The following is a 19,062-nucleotide window of genomic DNA, read 5'->3' as shown; positions in this document are numbered from 1 at the left end:
ATTTTTTGTTATTAATTAAAATATTTGGATAAATAACAAATTAAATGTTTTTTTTTCACTAGAAGTTTATTAAACTGTATAATACAAAGAAAACCCAAAAATTGGCAAAACAAAAAAAGAACAACAAAATGCCTAACACGAATGCCCAAACTAAGGAAACTCTTGAGGCATGAAGCCCAACAAGAGAAAACCGTAGGGTAAGAGAGATTCATCACCCACCACGTGGACGTACGCCTTGCGTGCAAGAGACACGCGTCAAGGTAAAGGACCGTCATCTTCCTCCGGTGCCAAAGACGAGCCGCGACAACGGAGCTCCACCGAATAGGAGAGGCAAACCGAATAAGAAGATGCTCAAACCGAACAACTCTCACCGGAAATCACAGTCGATAAGGCTAATCTGACAGATCGAACGCTTCAGGAAAGAAAGCAATTGTCTTCAATCGATCCAAAAACAAACATCGATTTTCCTGCATGATTGATCGGACATTTTTAATGATACTGATAAGCTTGAAGATGAAACGGCCTCCTGAAGGGATATGAAAGAACAATCGATGGAGTAAATCAAGAGTTAGTCAAGACGGAGAATAACAGAAGCGGTGATCGAACGAAATCTTGGAAAAAAAACTTCAGAAGTAGCCGGTGAAGAAGATGCTATTGGAGCCATCACTTCCCGGAGTCAAAGCCGGCGATGAGATGCTATAGAGCAAGAGCCGATAGACGGGAGTCGTGGCCGGAGAGAACCGGCGAGCAAACAAAAACGAAAGCTTTCTCTCTTCTCTGTGAAAGGTTTTAGAGAGAGAACATAGATTAGAGAGAAAGCTAGATTTCAACTATACAAATTAAATGTTTCAATTACGTTGTCAAATTCTTGAATTTCCGTAATATTCTGAAGAGTATCCTATGCAATTCGAACCGATTATTCTGAAGATAATTATTATCCGGCCCAAAATATGATAGTTGGACCTATGTCTTTAATCACTGTGAAGTCCCATTTTAAAAGTGGTTCTCGTGTTTTGCAGGCCCCAAGCGTAAATTAATGAAATGTACTGTCATCCCAGCATTATTATTAATGAAAAAACAATTTCAACATCAATAATTAAAAAAAAATTAAGGACTCGAATTAATTAACTAAAGAAGAGAAACGGTCGATAAAACAAATGTAAGTCGAGATAATAACTAGAAAAAATGATTTATGGAAACAACAAAAGAAAGTTGGGGATAAGATTCCACAATCACTTTCAAATTGCCACCTAATATTCGGCTTAAATTATAAAAAAACAATCACTTTCAAAAAAATAAGTAAAACCACTATCTAAAATATTAATCAAGGTGCTGATAAATACTCTTTTCAAGTACATATGAATTGGTCTATAGATATAAAACGCAGTGGTTCAAAAAAGAAAACTTACCTAATACTCCATCCGTTTCATAATGTAAATAGTTTAGACTAAAAGCACTAATATTAAGAAAGTTTATATTTTTAAAAAAATAATATTTAATTAATTAGTTCAACCAATTATAAAAAAATTGATATTCTTTGATTGGTTACACTATATCCAATAAATGTAAAAATTATCTAGATATTTGGAAACTACCTTACATTTTGAAACAAAAGAGTTTTTCTTAAACTATTTACGATAAAAAAAACAAAAAAACGGAGGGGATATATATCAGGTAGATTATAACACATAATATTTTTTTAATTTCTCTTAGAAAAAGTCTCGGATTCCAAAGAATAAAAATAAATATCAGAAATGGACAGATGAATCTTGATGAAAAAGTGGGTCCTAGTGTCTTACTCACCAATGAAATAATAATAAAAAGAATAATTTCCTAAAATTAAATAAAATTCTGACAAAAAAATAATGAGCCTGCTCATTCAATCAAATTCTGAGCCTGCTCATTTCAATAATGGTATAAAATACTACGTATAATGTCCATCAAAGTAACCAAACAAGATAAATAAATACAAAAGTCGACAAAAAGATAAATAAATGCAAAAACAATAATAATGATTATAAATAAATGGTGGGCCGTTCTGTAGACTTCAATCATTGATTATCTCACATAAAATTCCAAACTTCAAAGGAAACCAGTGAGCTCAAGAAAAGTTTCTCTATCTTTCTCCATCTTTCTCTTCTTCTCTCAGATTATTTCCTATAAGCTCGCGTTTCTTGATTCTTGATTATGTCACTAAGCAAGAGATCTCACCTAATGATCCGTAAGTTGTCGGAGATGTTGGTTCCGGGAAGAAGATCTGCTACCAAACCGGAAGATTCCTCGGCGAGTCCGAGAAGTCCGTTAGATATGAAATTTCCTTCGCCGGTTAACTCCAAACGGTACAGCTCTGGTGGTATCGGTTTAGGTATCGTTGCTGCGTTGGAGGAAGGTAACATTGGGAGTAACCGGTACGATCCGGTTTGCTACTCCGGGAGATTCCGTTGCCCTGAGATCGATCTATCGGATGAGGAATACACTTACGTGACAAGCCCTGGTGGGCCGACCAAAGTGTATTACAGTGACGACGGGTTCGAATTGTTTGAAAATGGGTCGGAGTATGGTGATCGGAGAAAGCATAAACCGTTGGTTAACCCCGTTGAACCACCGGTTATTAAGAGAGAGGTTTTTAGGGAATCGACAGAGTTTCTGAGCGCGTGTTGCTTGTGTAAGAAGAGACTTCAAGGCAAAGACATATACATGTACAAGTAAGTGTCTCTTCGCGCACTATTGTAATAAAATTTACAATATGTGGTTTTCTTGAAATTAATTTTCCTTTTGGGTTGTGTGCAGAGGAGAGATGGGATTCTGCAGTGCAGAGTGCAGATCAGTGCAGATAATGCAGGACGAACAAAATGAGAAATGTAAATCGCCAGTCGACGTTTTAAGCTCTCCTTGTGCCGGCGAGCAGAGTTTCTCCGCTGGGATATTCATATTTTAGGATGAGCACAATAATTCGAAGAGAAGTACATTAACATAAAAAAAAGTGGTCATTATTCAATAGTACCTTAAAAGAAAATAATTATAAGAAAAGAAAAAAAAGATTGAAAATTTTGGTTAGGTTAAAAGCAACTTGAATAGAAGCTTTGCTTTTGGGTTTGATTAAGGTTTATATGTATTAAAATAAATCAATAAAATGTTTGTTGGATCTAGATTAAGTATATGTATATTACCCAATCTTCACAAATTACTTATATACATAATACTTTAAGCAAGTAAAAATGTATGATTGCACAAGACTCGTGTCTATAACTTTGCGACTAGAGGACCTGGATAATTATACAATGAATCATTGTTCAAAAATACAAATTCCTATGGTTTATTTATAAGAAAATTTTTACCAGTCAAGATGTTTATATATTTAAATTATAAGCTTATAACTACTAATAATGTATTGCAATCTTTTTTTTTAACAAACTTATAAGTTTATAACTAATAATGTATTGCAATCTTTTACATGAAAATCTCGTAATTTTATATTTTCACTTTCATCTTAATTCTAGATCAAAGTATCTAAAAAATAAAATATCGCGTCCTGTCTGTCAGATTCAAGTTGATGACGAAAGTAAACTAACCTTTTAATAAAATATAGACATGAAGAAACAACATAATAACTTTTTCATCATTCTGATTCATAGTGCAATTAATTCATATGGCCCCTTGGATGTGCAACTTGTTGAATCTGGGTCCCGTCGTCAAAAAGTAATTTGTATATATCTTTTTGCCTAAAGTTCCAATGTTTACGACCGCCCCGTCCCGTACCGCAGTTAACAGTAACAAAAATCTCTACATATACCATATATCTATACGTTTTTATAACTGTTAAAATCGTACAGCAGTTGAACCACTTGTCCCGCACCGCTCAAACCGCAGTCACCGCCTGAAACTGAAAAAATGATTTTCGATAAATAAAGAATCCACCATCTGAACCTATGTTGTTGATAAGATGAAGTCGGGCCCGATTCTGCTCGATGCAACGTTTTGTTTGGTTCGTTCTAAACATTTGTTCAAGACCGAACCAATTAGCTATCGCCAGCCAGAGTCCCCATGGCCTACCAAGCCTGGTCTGATCTAATCCACCACTGTACTACATATAGTTTACAGTATAAAGCTAAAAGTAATATATTAAACCATTTCTAATGTATTTTTCTTTCTTTCCTTTAAAACAAAAGAATTCTATAATGAAAAGACTTTCATTTCAATTTATTTGTTAAATAGCATTTTCGATAAATATAAATAAATATCATTTCTTCCTTTAAATATAAAGAGAAATAGTAACCTGTTTTTTTTTATCAAGAGAAATAGTAATCTCTAATTTCAAAAAAAAATAGAGATGTCTTGAAATAGATTTGTTTATAAATACTATTATATATATATATATATATAAAAATATAAAGATGGATTGGAAACTCTTAGTACTTCTGTGATATTTATTTTCTTTTATACCAAAATATTCTGGTTTGTACATTTTCTTAATAATTGTCAAACCTAAAACACTAGTATAGTAACTAGTAGGTTCAAATGTCACAATCTAGACCTATGCGTAAATGAGTGTTAGTTTGATAAATAATATTCTATCTTTTTAGATTTCCACATTTTCAGATAAATTCTGGAATTCTCTTTTGTGGACTGAATTCAATGATCTAATTAATTTCTGCGAAGATAAACAAAAAAATTGTGCAAATTCCCCTAAATATCATAAAAAATAAAATTTATCCTAAAATAGTTAATAAAAGATAAAAGAAAATAATATTATTCATTAATAGTGAACAATTATTTTAATTTTAATTAATAATATATTTATTATACATAAATATTTTATATATATTTAAAAATAAAAGAAATAATATTATTTTAAATTTTCTATCTAAACCCTAAAACTTAGACCATAAAATCTAATTCCTAACCCCTAAACACCAACCTTAAAAATATAACCACTAGTTTTTAGCTCTTTAATCCTATATGAAGTATGAATATATCTATTTTGTTTTTTCAATGACGTTATTTTCTCATTGTATTATGTTGTTTTGGAACAAAAACATAATTTAGGGCAATTTCAAAATATTTATTTTTTAAAAGAACACTTAGGTTAGTTAAACTGCATAGATGATATCAAGGCCGTAAAAAGAAAAACTGGTATTAAGAGTAAATTCATAGATATACCGAGTTATTGGCGGATTGAACAAAACAAGACTACTAGGCGTGAGACAAATTTATTTTATGAAAAACATGAATACGATAGCTTGATATCTGTAAAAGATGGAGCGTCAAGAGTCTTTTGAGATGATCTCTCATGTGGCTTCTGGATCCACACAAGTCTTAAAAGATTACTGCAAACCTAGCCAGGCTGTGTTCAGGCTTCGGTTGAACCTTCTTTCTGGTACGGTGCCTTTGATGTAATCCTGTTAAAGGTTACGAGTTGAATATCTAGAAACTTGCTTTAACAATTGGTGATTAAATAGTGGAGTAAGATGTTTTCACAAATATCCATTTACCTATCCTTTCTCTTCTCTAGGAATCGATGAAGGGAAGCTCTTCTAGCAATTGGGAGTTCTACAAAGTCAATAAGTAAGTTAGCCAAATGTGTATAACTTATAAGCCAAAAGGCCAGAGACTGAAACAAAGTGGCCTGGGAAAAAACTTACCGGAAGCTAAAGAGGACGTGTTGGTCTGGATTGGCTCTTGAGCTGCGGTTTTTACAGGACTAGGAACTGGCCTTGGGATAGAAGCAATCTCTTTTTGGTTCTTGGCTATGTTTTTAGTATAAGCACTCTGGTTATTGTTCAATTCAGCTGTGAAGCCGTTGGCACTTCCTTTGTTAGCCAAGTCAATGACTTGTTTGGCTTTCTCAGCAGGAAAATCATCAAACAACATAACTTGACCGCTGTAGAATAAGGTCAATGGAGCAGATTGAGGCTCTGGCTTCACAACTCTGTTCAAGATTAAAAGACAACCCACCAAAAAAACTAGTCAAATCTAGTATATTCAGATGATGCTTTATCACTATTTACAGATAACAAAACATACTTAGTCTCTGTGATCTTCACGACCTCTTCCTTGGCCCCAAAGGAAGAAGAAAAGCTTGATTGCGAAGGAAACATATCATTCTGTAGTTTAACATCTTGAGCAGCTTTAGAATTGATTCCTGTAGCTTCACAAAGGAAGAAATTCACCATCATGGTTTAAACTTAAACTTAGGATTATGTTTCAACCAAAACCAAAGTAAGATGATTTAGTTTCCGGTTAACATGTAACCGATTTTAAGTTGCTTGTTTCACAAGTCTTGATTTGTAGACTCCTAAAAAAACCTAGAGAATCAAACAGAACTAACCAGATCTACTCATCTAGTTAGAAAGAGAAGGGTTTGCTTACCATTAACGTCAGGCTTGCTTGTCATCGCGAAGCTCAGATCTCCAAAGCTACCCTTCTCCTTGAGATAACGACTCAATCGACTACAGGTCTGTGAGAAGCTTGGCTTCTCAGGTAACTTCGGACCAGAGAACTCCCAACACTCGGCAGAACTCGACATCTTTAAAGATCGTTCCAGATGTAAGAAAAAATAGAAGCAAAAGAATCTTTCTGCTTTCTTTAATTGCTATTCTGCCTTGTTCCCGAATATAAATATAACAAATGAGTCGATGACTATGAGAATGAGAATCTTTATTACTTTCTTAGGTGGTTGCAGATACCAAAATAAATAAATAAAATAACAATTATAATTCTATAATAAAGCATATAAAACACGTGTTAAAATTAAATGCCAATTATATTAACTGTAGGGAGCAATGAGACTAGGGGTGGCGTTCGGGTTCGGGTCGGGTATTTCGGTATAGAGGTATAGAACCCGTTCGGGTATTTTTGTACTTCGGGTCGGGTTTGGGTATTTTTAGTTCGTGTTCGGTTATTTCGAATCGGGTTCGGATATTTAGATTTTGAAAAAAAAATTAAATTTTTCATTTCTCAAATTTCTTGTATTTAAAAATATAACTTTCACTTAACTAATTTTTTATTTTTAATAGATTTGGACATAACATTTTGAAACTAAAAAAGACATTAATTTAGTTATTTTTTTAAAATTTTGGATGTAACTTTTTGTTAATTCTTGAAATAAAAAGTTTGACATGCATTTTTAAGTGAGTAGCAAATCATTTTCTCCGTAATTATATGTATATCATATGAACTTAAAATATGTGTAGTATCAATATAAACATTTTATATAAAATGAGAGATGTAAACTAGAAATATATGGTTAATTATACATATGTTCGGTTATCTTCGGATATCCATTCGGATTCGGATATTACCCGTTCGGGTTCGGATATCCAATCTCTCCTAATTCAATACCCGTTCGGATATTTTGCTACTTCGGTTCGGATTTCGGTTCGAGTTTTTCGGATTGGGTTCGGGTGCGGCTTCGGATATCGGGTAAAGTGCCCACCCCTAAGTGAGACTATGGGACTGAGTGGTTTCTCCGCTACCACCCGCAAATGTAGCTTTTGCGGTAGGTAGCGGTTGTTGGCGTTTTGCAATCACTAACGCTTCAAACCGTTGCAAACCTTTTAAAATCAAAAGCTAGTTTCTACTATCGTTTGCGGTTGCAGACAGTTGCGGTTGGATAAATAAATATAAAAATATTTTCATTTTCTGATTTAAATTTTAAAATTGAAATATTATAAATAAATAAAAAAATATATAAATTTTATATTTTAATTTAAATTCACTAATAGTATCTTCATTTATTTTTACAAAACTTTAAACCGAAACTATTCACTATAATTTTTTAACATTAATATATATATATATATACATATATAAAAATATATATACATATATAAAAGAAACAAAATATTCTTTTAAAAGTTCTAATAAATATCTTCAAAATAAATTATATTGAAAGTATAACTTTCATTTAAATTAAAAATACATAAATAAACATAATATTGTTATTAATTATATTATATTTATCATAATAGTATGTCTTTGATATTTTTATAATGTTAAAATGAGTTGATATTGAGAATTTATTATTAAACCATTGCAGTATCTTATAATCAACAAGTCACAAATATCCTGCAAATGTATCAATTTCTAACCATTGTACCAGTCGTATAAATTGTTTAATAACGCTATAAACCACAAACAACCACATCCACATATTCCTGCAAGTGCATTTTGCGTTTCAAACATGCCCTAAATCGATGTATTTTGATTTTTTTTCTTTCAAAATAAAATGATTTTATAATTGAGATAATATCTAATCCAATATATTTATATTTATATTTAGAGTAAAAAATAGAAAATTGTTCTTTTAAAAATTAAACAATTATATTTAGAAAAAAACATACGTGAATTGGAATAGACTTACCTCTAATTATTATTATAAAGTTAATATAAAAATGTGTTGGAAATACTCTGAGTTTATAGTCCGTTGATTGGGGGTTTTAACTAGGCCTGAGACTTTTATCCGAGATCCGGATTCGATCCGAATTCCGATCCAAAAATCCGGATATCCGGAGGGGTCGAATCCGGATCTGGATAGTAAAATGTTGGATCCGTCAAAGCCGGATCCGGATCCGGATATCTTAATTTTTAAGTCCGGATATCCGGATCCGTAAGTTTTATTAATAAATATTTCAAAAATAGTAATATATATATATAAATTAATTTTATTTAATATATTTTCATTTTTATAATAGTATATATAAGTTTTATGTAAATTTTGTGATATTATACATATAAATAATTAAAGACATTATATATATTTTTAATTTTAAATTATTGTTAATATTTTATATATATTAATATTATTTTTTTATTTATTTAAGGATCCAAATCCGGATCCGGATATTACAATTTTTAGAAGGATATCCGACACCCGGATATCCGAGAACCCTGGATCCGGATAAGGATAGTAAAATTATGGATCCGCCGGATAAGGATCCGAATCCAGATACCTTAAAATTGTCCGGATACCCAATCCGTCTCAGGCCCAGTTTTAACCCAGCTTATAGTCCTTTGGTTAGAGGTTTTAACCTAATCTGTCCCTCAACCACTAAACACATGAGAAAAAGGAGAAGAATAATGTACTATTTAATAAAATGTTTTTAAAACAAAGATATCAACCTGCATACGTAAAATTGACTCACTTAACACAAAACCTCAGTTTAATTAAGTCTAGTATATGTCAAAGGGGGTTGATCATAGTTTAAAGTTCATAAAGTATCAGCTTTAATTTTTTTAATGTAATGGTTTATAGGTAAAATGTTTTAAGCGACCAACTACATAAAACCGGATCTGTTGAAGTCACTGTTATAGCCTGGCTTGTTGTATAAACTATTAAGTATTTAACTCTATGCATTTGATCGGAAGCGACCGATCTTTCAATGAACTAAAACATTGCATTTACGACATGAACTAAAGATATATTGCTAATCTCACCAAGTACGTAATTGGTTAGGACAACACGTAAAAGTTTTAACCTTGTTCTGAGAATTTGAGTCTGAAACACATTAAAAACATATCATAATGAACAATTTTTTGATGGCAAATCCAAACTCTCCTACGTTTGCTCCTCCTATCCAAGTTCTCTAGCACATCAAATCTTGATCCTAAGAAACTTAGCTTAGCTCTTGGCTGTGTTGATTCCCACCACAACATAACATGAGGGAGAGCTCTTGTAAAACACTGCACAGAATAATTACATGCTTCTAAAAACTCAGCTTCATCACTGTACAATGATGATTGCATCAGAGAATAATGGATGTTTAATGTTACCTTACAGCAAGTTATACAAGAAAACGACTTTTGCTTTTTTCACTTGTAAGGAGCAAAAATGATGCTGGAGTTATGGCCACCAAACCCAAATGAATTTGACAAGGCTGCTTTAATGCTCAATCTCTCCTTCTTAGGACCCACCAGCAAACTTGTATCCTGCTCCAGTTTCATCACATTAGGTAGTATCATTATTAACTCTCCCGCCCACATTTTTCTCAAGGACACACTAAATGGTCTTTGTGTAGTTTAATCATCTTGTAATAACAAAAAGCCAAAGAATAACTTAACATACCACTCCATTGTCTGGATTCTCGAGGTTGATATTTGGATGAACCCATCCTGTCCTTATTGCCTGTAGACAACAAAACAAATTTAGCATGAAAACAGGCAAAGATTTCACCCTATTTCATTCCTTGAGGATACATTGATCGGTTGTCTGATATTAAATGAGTTACCTGAATGGTTGCGACAGCTTCTACGGCCCCAGCAGCTCCCAGCAAGTGTCCGATCATAGATTTTGTAGAATTTACTTTTAGCTGCCAACATAGTTGTGAGACCAAGTAAGGAAAGCATACAAAACTGAACTTGAGGAGGTCTGGAGAAGAGAAAGCTAGCTACCTCAGGGTTTTGGCCAAAACAGTGAGCAAGGGCTTGGTACTCTTTAAGGTCCCCAGCTGGAGTTGAGGTTGCATGTGCGTTTATGTAGTTTATCTGCTCCTTGGAAATTCCAGCATCAGCTAATGCCCTCTCGATACAGAGAATGACACCAGCCCCTGTGGATATAATAAGACATGGGACAATGACGATAACTCTAGTACACAAACGAGATTTAAAAACTAACAGTTGATTAGAAACTGAGGAAGTACCATCAGGGCGAGGCTCAGTCATGTGGTAGGCATCACATGTGAAACTCCCACCAAGGAACTCTGCGTAGATTGTTGCTCCTCTTTTCTGCAAAAAAAGTAAGAATACATTTCTTACAACTTTTTTTCCATAGCAAGAATGAATAATAAAGCTTGGATGCGAAGTTTCATTTGTGATTAAAGAGCACATGGGAAACAAGGGAGGAGAACAAGAACCAATGAGCTATACTATATACCTTAGCATGCTCAAGTTCTTCCAAAAGCAGAACTCCAGCTCCTTCTCCCATCACAAAACCATCTCGGTTCTGTTATGCAATCAAGACCAAGTTTACCAAATTAGAAGATTTATCCAAACACTACACATGTTTTCTCACATTAAAATTCTTTCTAACATCCACATTGGTGATCAAGACTTCAAAGAAGAGATGACAAGAAATGGTTGAAGCTCACGCTATCCCAAGGGCGTGAAGCTTTTGTGGGATCATTATTCCTTTGTGAAAGAGCCCTGCACGCAACAAAACCTCCCAACCCTGCATATATAGGTACACATATGACTGAGAAACATGTAGCTTAGAGTTCAAGAACAGAGAGAACAATATACTACAGGACAACGAATATGCACCTATTGGAATGATAACTGCGTCTGAGCCACCACAGAGCATTACATCCTGAAAGATTTAGTGGAAAGTCCAGTAAAAGTAGAACCAAGAAGAAATCTACCAAACCGTTGAATTTCAAATTGGGTGGAGGATTCTTACAGCTTCACCTCTGATAATGTGGTTTGCTGAATTCAGAATGCAAAAGTTGCTTGTTGCACAAGCAGTTGAAATAGAATAGTTAGGCCCCATCCATCCCTAATAGTAATACATAACCACAAAAAGAAAGGTCAGTGGTAAACTGCTGGTGGTGGATCCATATAATATTTACATAAAACATACAAAATCTAATCAGACCAGATCCATAGCAAGCATAGCAGAACCCATGTTTGTTGTTGCGAAAGGTACACAGAAAGGATTCATCTTCTTGTAAGAGATCTTCAGCGCTTCAATAGCATCGTTAAACACCTGTATCAATATCAGATTGTTAGAGATTCAATATCTGACTTCAGTATTCATATGAAGGGAAAAAAATCAAGAAAGTACCTTCATGCCACCCATTGCAGAGCCAATCAAAACTCCACATTTGGCTTTGTTAAACTCTGCCATTACTTCATCAGTTACCCCACCATCAGCCAAAGCTTTCTTACCAGCAGTGAGAAGATAGAGCATGAACTTGTCCATCCTTTTAGAGAGTTTTGGAGCAACCCATCCTTCAGTTGAGAATGATTTGATCTCTCCCGCTATTCTCTTATCAAAGGTAAAAACAAAAACAAGGAAAGATATTCAAGTAAACTACAAAATCAAAAGGAGAAACTCGTGATATATAATATTTGCTTATTACCGTAGGAAACTCAGAACAATCAAAATTCTCAATCTGGCTAATACCACTGTTGCCTTGTAGCAAATTCTCATAAAAGGTGTTTGGGTCATGACCTAATGATGTTTCAACTCCCATTCCTGTCACTACAACACGACGCTGCTCCATAGGGGGTTTCTTGTCAACAGTGCCTTCCTTTTCCATACCCATTGCAACAGCCATGGCTCCACCTAAAGCAACCACAAAAGATCATTAATAGTAGATGATAAATTAACTTAAACTAGCTACTACTATCCAGTAACCACATCTCCAATGGCAACTTCAAATTATAATATATATAATTTCACTGCCATTTGTTCAGGTCTCCAAACTCTTTATTAGGACTCACAAAAGATGTGCTTTTTCAAATAAACACATTGAATCAGAATAAAAATAAAATAAAAGAATCCAACTTCACACTTAATAGTACTAAGACTTGTGTAATGAAACATAAAAGGAGAAACTTTATACACAAAAAACAAAGCTTGTCAGCTTGCAAACGATACCCAGAAACCAAGACTTGAGATTTTGGGAGAAGAATGTTTATACCGGAAGAAGAAGAAGTTGCTCGATTCAGTTTCCTCTGCTTTCGATTCAGAGAAAGGCTATTCGATCCGAGGAGAGGAAAGGCATTGCCTTTGTTGTTCTTGTTGTAGTGACTGCAAGGCTTAAACTCCAAACAAGAAGACACGAGAATGCTACCGGATCCAGAGCATTTGCCGAGCTGTTGTCTCCTTCGACGGCTCCGCCCAAAGGCTTGACGGGTATCACCGCCGCCGTGAGAGAGGGACATGCAAGCAGCAACGAAGAAGGTGCATAAGGGAGATGCGTAACAGGAAGACGCAGCAGCACCCACCATGGCAATGGCAAGAAGAAGAAGACGAAGAAGAAGAAAACAAAATGGAGAGGAGAGGAGAGGCGAGAAAACGGTGAAGAGAGAATCTAGCGGATTCACGAGAGAGGTTTAATTAAGATGATTCGATCTCTCTCTCTCTCTCTTTCAGGAGGCGTGCAGAGCGTAACGGAGGCTTAAAATCGTGCGTGGAGACGTCAAAGAAAACAAAACAAAACCTCCTGTTATTAACAACAAAACACACAGAGATAGCCAGAGAGAGAGATAAGACGTACATACATACAAACGTATCGATGTTCGATGACCAGAGTAAATTTGGGGAATTGGAGTCTGTATACATAAGAAAAGGAAAAATCAACTTCGTACCCTTAACTGGCTACCATATGTTATATATTGTTGCGTAAAGTGCCGTAGACATCAACGAGTGTCATTATATTGCAAATTGAAAAATTGTTTCTACTTTACAAACTCTTGCATACAACAAAGAAGGGAGATTTGAAGAGGGTGCGTGGTTTCGGTCGTGCGGCATAACTAGGATATTGAGAGTTAGGGTTTCAGTGGTTTTTTTCAATTTTACGGCGGCACAATTGAGTTTTCAAAGCCAACAAATCAAGGTAAGTTTGATTTGATTTCATAGCATCTGGGGATATAGTCTAAGTTTCAAACTGATCTCGTCTTATATCTGTGGGTGATTATATATGTCAGGTGTCTGGTTTGTTGGGTTGGAGATAGTGAAAACAGACGATAGATTGAATTGGGGAAGATGAACAATAATGTTGTGCAATGTACTCTATTCTATTGTATAATTACAGTATAGTATGTTACAATTCTTCTCCTCCTCTTCGGAAAAGTGTATCTCCTTCGCCTTATGATTCTTCTCCTTCACTACTCCATCAGCTCTGTTGTCTTATCCTTCAGCATTGTCACTAATATATAGCTTTCACCTAATTTATACATTGAATGGTAATGTGTATTTGCGTTTTGAAATTTCATGCTTTATAAATGGTATTATTTTGCTATTGTGTTGAATGAATGCTCTAAGTTAATGGAGATTCACATACATGTTTGTATTGATAGTTTATATAGCTTTCATCCAATATTTGAATAAACATTACATTATAGTATACTAATCTATTCATCAAAATAATATAGTTTTCTCCTATGTCGCTTTCACTCTTACACTCCCTCCTACTCTTTCTCTCCTCCCCTCCCTTCTCTGTCTCTGTCTCTCTCCATTCTTCCTTCCTTTCCTCCATATTTCTATCTTTCCTCCTCCCTCCTCCTCTCCTCCTGCTCCTCACCTCTCCATTTTTCTCCTTTCCCCATTCATCAATATAGTAACTATCGTCAGTTGTCCTACTATTCTAAATGAAATATAGTATATCTTAGACCTTCAAGGTTAGGGTTTAGGTAGCTCCGTTATGAGCGATGATTTGGTTTTACAATTTGAGTTTAGGGTTTGGATTAAGGGTTTAGAGTTTGGGTTTACGGGGTTTTGGGTTTAGGGTTTGGGTTTAGGGTCTACGGTTTGGGTTTAGGGTTTAGATCTTCAAGGTTAGGGTTTAGGTAGCTCCGTTATGGACGATGGTTTGGTTTTACAATTTGGGTTTAGGGTTTAGGTTAAGGGTTTACGGTTTGGGTTTAGGGTTTAGAATTTGGGTTTAGGGGGGTTTAGGGTTTAGGTAGCTCTGTTTGGGTCTATGGTTTGGGTTAAGAATTTATGTTTAGGGTTTGGATTTATGGTTTAGAGTTTTGGTTTAGGGTTTAGATAGCTCCGTTATGGTTTACGGTTTGGGTTAATAATTTGAGTTTAGGGTTTGGGTTTAGGGTATACGGTTTGGGTTTAGGGTTTAAGGGTTGTCTTTTGAGACTATATTACATTTTATATAGTAGTATAGCATGTGCATTGGAGTCATTTGCACGCACACGCGCTTCGGAAGCTATTACGGGCAATTTTAGGTGAACTTGTCATATCGATGGGTTTTTACTGTAGAATGACTATATTCTTCATTTTAGTGTTCGAATATTCAGCAAATTGTCCCAATAAATTTTTATTAGTTTATTTTTAATTCTGAATCTGAAGCAAATATATTATACTCCGTCTGTTCCTAAATATAAAATGTTTTAGGTAGTATACACTTATTAAGAAAATTATTTTTTATCTAAAAAGTATCATTAAAATTATAAACTAAAAACTACTCAACCAATTACAAAATAGAACTATTAAATTTGGTTGACCACACAGTTTTTGATAAACTTAAAGTTAACTAGAAAGATGGGAACATTTTATATATTTGAACATAAAAATTCTTCTAAACATCTTATATTTCAGAATAGAGAGAGTAATTTTTTATTTAAATTAATGCTATGCAACTTTACTGTGTGTGTTTTTGTTGTTGGAAGTTAATACAGTAATTTATTTGTAAAGTAGTTTACACTTTTAAATTACACTCGATTCTGATTTCTAGAACAAGTAAATTATAACAATGAAAATGTAGTAAAATAATTTTTGTTCGCTTTGTTATGTTAATTTGAAATATATATTTTTATTTTACTATCATATCAGCAATTGAAAACAAAAAATTGTAGACAATTTTTGTCTCTTAGAAATTTATTATAAACAGTTTTAATTGTATTACTACAATAAAAAAAATTTAACAGGCAAAATCACATACTTCATTTGTTTCATTTTAGTCGATGTTAAATATTTTTGCAAGAAAATATAAAATTTTATGTAATTTATTTCCGTTACATAAAAGTAGTATTACATAAAACTAGCTTAATCAATAAAAATAGCATTTTGTAATTGGTAAAGTAAATTTTATGTAGAATAGTGAAAGCATCAATTATTTCGCAAAAAAAAAAATCATTAAACACCAAATAAATTGAAAGAGAGAGAGAGTACTATAAAGAAGACCTGGAAGAAAATTTAGTTTCATTAATCTTATGTTTTCAAAGACTCCAGTCCTTGATATAAAACACTAATAACCCATTGGTCAATCACTAGTTTTTGCAGCGAGATTCCAAATCATTCATAAACCATTTTATAAAGCATAGCAATTAGCAATAATGTAGATTCATAATCGTATGCATATACTTACTTACAGGCAGATTTGGTGACATCGGTTTAATCGAAGAAAGGACACTTGGATACCAATATTTTACTTTTGTGTTACTCGTCGTATTGTGGCAGCGAAGTGTTGCAGGGAGGGGATAGCGATATGGCATAGATACGCAACTGTTTTAACTTATATATTCATAGATATATTCAGAAATACAACTATACATTAGGTGTGACGTACATACACTGACACACACTTCAGTTGTTCATAGAGAACCAAAAAAGAAATTTGAAGTGGTCCGGTGCTGGTAGCAGCTGACTATTAATAACGTAATAATTTCATTCGAAACTAGACCCCTCGAAATCATTAAATTGTTACTATTAATAATGTGGTGCAAGAAGCTCTCTTTCACTATGTTGATTCACTATCTCCCATTTGGCTTTCTGAACTGGTAGGATAGAAAAGGTTTTGTTAGCCTTGTTTTTTTTGTAGACGCTAGCGTTCGACGTCTTAAAAAATACACTTCATCTTGAATGAATCTTTCCTTTCACTGTTTATAGAATAAAACGTTAACAGCATGGCGACTTAAAATTGACGGAGAGTTGTGATGTTGTAAAATCCAGCGTCAGAAAATGCGGTTATTTTTTACAAAACGCAGCGATATCAATTAAATAAGGATGCCTAGGCCTGGGCATTTTACCCGATATCCGAAGCCGCACCCGAACCGATCCGAAAAACCCGAACCGAAATCCGAACCAAAGTAGCAAAATACCCGAACAAGTATTGAGTTGGGAGAGTTTGGATATCCGAACCCAAACGGGTAATATCCGAACCCGAATGGATATCCAAAGATAACCGAACATATGTATAATTAACCTTATATTTTTAGTTTACTTCTCTCCTTTTATTCAAAATATTTATATTAATGCTACACATAGCTTAAGATCAGATAATATACATATAATTATGGATTGTCACTCAACTTGAAAAACTTTTCAAGCTTCTTGTTTTGTGCATTAACAAAAATTGTATCCAAAATTTCAAAACAATAACCAAATTAGTGTTTTTTAGTTTTAAAATTTGTATTCAAATATATTAATCATTTAATTTATTAGCTATGTTTGGAAGTAGAAACTCTTTTAGCTTGTTTCGGTTTGTTTGTTTAATCTATGAACTTTGTTGATGTTTTCACTATGTTTTTGGACGGATTACTGTTGTTTTGTTCTCATTTCATATGTTTTTAGACTATTTATATTATTAGGAATGATTTGAAGACATAACAGAACATTCATTTCAATTTTTTTTATGTCTCGAGTTCGGATATATCTGAAATTACTCGAGCCCGAAGTGAAAATATCCGAACCCGATCCGAAGTTAGAAAATATCTGAACGGGTTTTATACTCCAATATCGAAATACCCGAATATCTGAAATACCCGATCCGAACTCAAACGGGTACCCGAACGCTCACTCCTAAGAATGCCGTAAAAAAACTGTTTCCTTTATTATTTTTTTAACGCCGAACGCTGCGGTTGCGTCAAAAAAGAACAGGGGTGTTGTCAAAAAAAATGTCTTTTTGACAATGCATGTAATCAATAAATTTTTAGGATCCTACCAATGGAAAAACACACACACCAAGTAGGTTTCTCTCTGTTAGTATTATATTGCATAAAAATCAAGTTGAATGAAACTAATGGTTTAACACCCAAGAGTTCAGGTTGTGTTTGTTATTCTTTTTGTTATTTTCAAGTAATAGAATAACAAAAGTTATGAGGAGCTAGCGAAGGGAAGAACAAAATAAAAACAGAGGAAGCAGAAAAAAAGGCAGCAGGAGAAAATGCATGGAAAGAGTCAAAGTGGGTAAGCTCTCTCAGACCTAACATTCGCATCACCATTCTCAGCTAAACCAGCTTAATCTCCCGTGGCAAACCGTATGATGACAAGGAGACCAAGTCCAAAAAAAGTGTTTCTTCTTTGACGATAATATATAGTTATATACACACAAGAGTGTGTGTGTTCCTCCAGATTTTCAGTTACCATTGAGGTGATCTACAAACACACAATTATGTGTTTTCAACAATTTTGTGATTATCAATCCTAGCAGAGATTACTGGGCCATGAATTATTGGGCCAGCGTCTTTTAGGGTTTGTTTGTGTCTTCAATTATATAAACGACGCACCTTTGGTGAATAAGAAAGGAAACTTAAATAGGGTTTTGAGTGGTTTGTTTGCAACTTGGAAACTATGACGACGATGTTGGATCTTCCCGATGACTTGCTAGATGAGATTTTCTCTAGGGTTCCCTTGGACTCTACAACAGCAGTACGATCAACATGCAAAGCTTGGAACGCTTCATTTTATCGTGATAAAATGAAGCGAGGGAGTTAGGTGAGTCTAGGATGATCGTGATGATGGATCATAATGTTTATCTAACGAGCGTAGTTGTCAACGAAAACGCATCAACAAAGCGTCTAGGTAAACTCACTTGCCTAACCCACGAACAAGTCAAGATATCTGAAGTCTTTCACTGTGATGGTTTGTTACTATTCATCTTGAAAGACGACAAGAGACTTGTGGTTTGGAACCCTTGTTTGGGGGAAACAAGGTGGATCGAAAAAGGACGACATGCTAACGTACGTGCCAAGTACAAGTACGCTTTCGGGTACAAGGTGCGTAAGAAGAAGGGGGAATCTTTTCGTCGTTACAAAATCTTGAGGTTTACGCTTCTTACAGTCTTGGACTCTCCATCGTATGAAACCTACGATTTTGGTTCTAGTTCATGGACGCACCAAGGTTATAATGCGTTCAAGGGTATAAATGAGTTTTGTGACCGTGGCGTTTCTCTCAAGGGAAACCCTTACTGGTGCGCTATAGACTCATGGGGACAGATCAGTCGCACGGTCTGTTTTGATTTCGCAAGTGTGGGATTTGGAGGGCATCAAGATTTACCATTCCGGGTTCCTTATCAGTTTCAACATCTTGTGAGACTGTCTTGTGTGAGAGATGAGAAGCTTACTGTGACACCCGTCACCTCCTATATGGAGGACAGCGTGTCACCC

At 34.4% G+C, this 19,062-nt stretch overlaps 4 protein-coding genes across 5 annotated transcripts in view; 2 read left to right on the top strand and 2 right to left on the bottom strand.

Moving 5' to 3' along the window:
• Window positions 1-2,039: 2,039 nt before the first annotated feature.
• LOC106298366 lies at window positions 2,040-3,153 on the top strand. Its single transcript, XM_013734475.1, has 2 exons — window positions 2,040-2,705; window positions 2,791-3,153. Exons 1-2 carry the CDS (start codon window positions 2,188-2,190, stop codon window positions 2,936-2,938), a joined length of 666 nt encoding a protein of 221 aa, XP_013589929.1. The 5' UTR covers window positions 2,040-2,187; the 3' UTR covers window positions 2,939-3,153.
• Window positions 3,154-5,109: 1,956 nt separating this feature from the next.
• LOC106298429 (protein TIFY 10B-like) lies at window positions 5,110-6,637 on the bottom strand. Of its 2 annotated transcripts, none has more exons than XM_013734554.1 (5): window positions 6,370-6,637; window positions 6,025-6,142; window positions 5,643-5,929; window positions 5,493-5,550; window positions 5,110-5,399 (listed from the first exon to the last, which is right to left on the bottom strand). In XM_013734554.1, the coding sequence occupies exons 1-5, from the start codon at window positions 6,524-6,526 to the stop codon at window positions 5,351-5,353; spliced, it is 669 nt and encodes a 222-aa protein (XP_013590008.1). In that variant the 5' UTR covers window positions 6,527-6,637; the 3' UTR covers window positions 5,110-5,350. The 2 variants fall into 2 exon arrangements, with proteins under 2 accessions (XP_013590008.1, XP_013590007.1); XM_013734553.1 differs by having other exon boundaries at window positions 6,025-6,148; window positions 6,370-6,636.
• Window positions 6,638-9,381: 2,744 nt separating this feature from the next.
• On the bottom strand, window positions 9,382-13,305 carry LOC106296581 (3-oxoacyl-[acyl-carrier-protein] synthase II, chloroplastic-like). The gene is made up of 15 exons (XM_013732742.1): window positions 13,222-13,305; window positions 12,639-13,117; window positions 12,075-12,280; window positions 11,777-11,980; window positions 11,588-11,698; window positions 11,393-11,488; window positions 11,257-11,302; window positions 11,085-11,164; window positions 10,871-10,939; window positions 10,638-10,722; window positions 10,390-10,544; window positions 10,227-10,307; window positions 10,064-10,123; window positions 9,772-9,927; window positions 9,382-9,681 (listed from the first exon to the last, which is right to left on the bottom strand). The coding sequence occupies exons 2-14, from the start codon at window positions 12,946-12,948 to the stop codon at window positions 9,811-9,813; spliced, it is 1,620 nt and encodes a 539-aa protein (XP_013588196.1). The 5' UTR covers window positions 12,949-13,117; window positions 13,222-13,305; the 3' UTR covers window positions 9,382-9,681; window positions 9,772-9,810.
• Window positions 13,306-18,247: 4,942 nt separating this feature from the next.
• LOC106297876 (putative F-box protein At4g10740) overlaps window positions 18,248-19,062 on the top strand; it is a 1,833-nt gene continuing 1,018 nt past the window's right edge. The window contains exons 1-2 of the mRNA XM_013734025.1: window positions 18,248-18,338; window positions 18,380-19,020. Of these exons, the coding sequence (XP_013589479.1) occupies window positions 18,248-18,338; window positions 18,380-19,020 (732 nt within the window). The remainder of the gene's footprint in view (window positions 18,339-18,379; window positions 19,021-19,062) is intronic.

Source organism: Brassica oleracea, chromosome C6 (assembly GCF_000695525.1).
Source record: "Brassica oleracea var. oleracea cultivar TO1000 chromosome C6, BOL, whole genome shotgun sequence".
In the NCBI taxonomy this organism is placed as follows: Eukaryota; Viridiplantae; Streptophyta; class Magnoliopsida; order Brassicales; family Brassicaceae; genus Brassica; species Brassica oleracea.
Note: the sequence above shows the minus strand (reverse complement) of the source record. Positions and strands in the feature narration are given on the sequence as shown.

Excerpts from the sequence above, each read along its gene's own strand:
- LOC106298429 (XM_013734553.1), bottom strand. The coding sequence starts at position 6,526 with ATGTCGAGTTCTGCCGAGTGTTGGGAGTTCTCTGGTCCGAAGTTACCT. Across the intron at positions 5,551-5,642 it reads CACGTCCTCTTTAGCTTCCG|AACTCCCAATTGCTAGAAGA; the intron begins GTAAGTTTTTTC and ends TTGACTTTGTAG. Across the intron at positions 5,400-5,492 it reads CTAGAGAAGAGAAAGGATAG|GATTACATCAAAGGCACCGT; the intron begins GTAAATGGATAT and ends AACCTTTAACAG.
- LOC106296581 (XM_013732742.1), bottom strand. The coding sequence starts at position 12,948 with ATGGTGGGTGCTGCTGCGTCTTCCTGTTACGCATCTCCCTTATGCACC. Across the intron at positions 10,940-11,084 it reads CTTCACGCCCTTGGGATAGC|AACCGAGATGGTTTTGTGAT; the intron begins GTGAGCTTCAAC and ends ATTGCATAACAG. Across the intron at positions 10,124-10,226 it reads AAGCTGTCGCAACCATTCAG|GCAATAAGGACAGGATGGGT; the intron begins GTAACTCATTTA and ends TGTTGTCTACAG.
- LOC106298366 (XM_013734475.1), top strand. The coding sequence starts at position 2,188 with ATGTCACTAAGCAAGAGATCTCACCTAATGATCCGTAAGTTGTCGGAG. Across the intron at positions 2,706-2,790 it reads AAAGACATATACATGTACAA|AGGAGAGATGGGATTCTGCA; the intron begins GTAAGTGTCTCT and ends GGTTGTGTGCAG.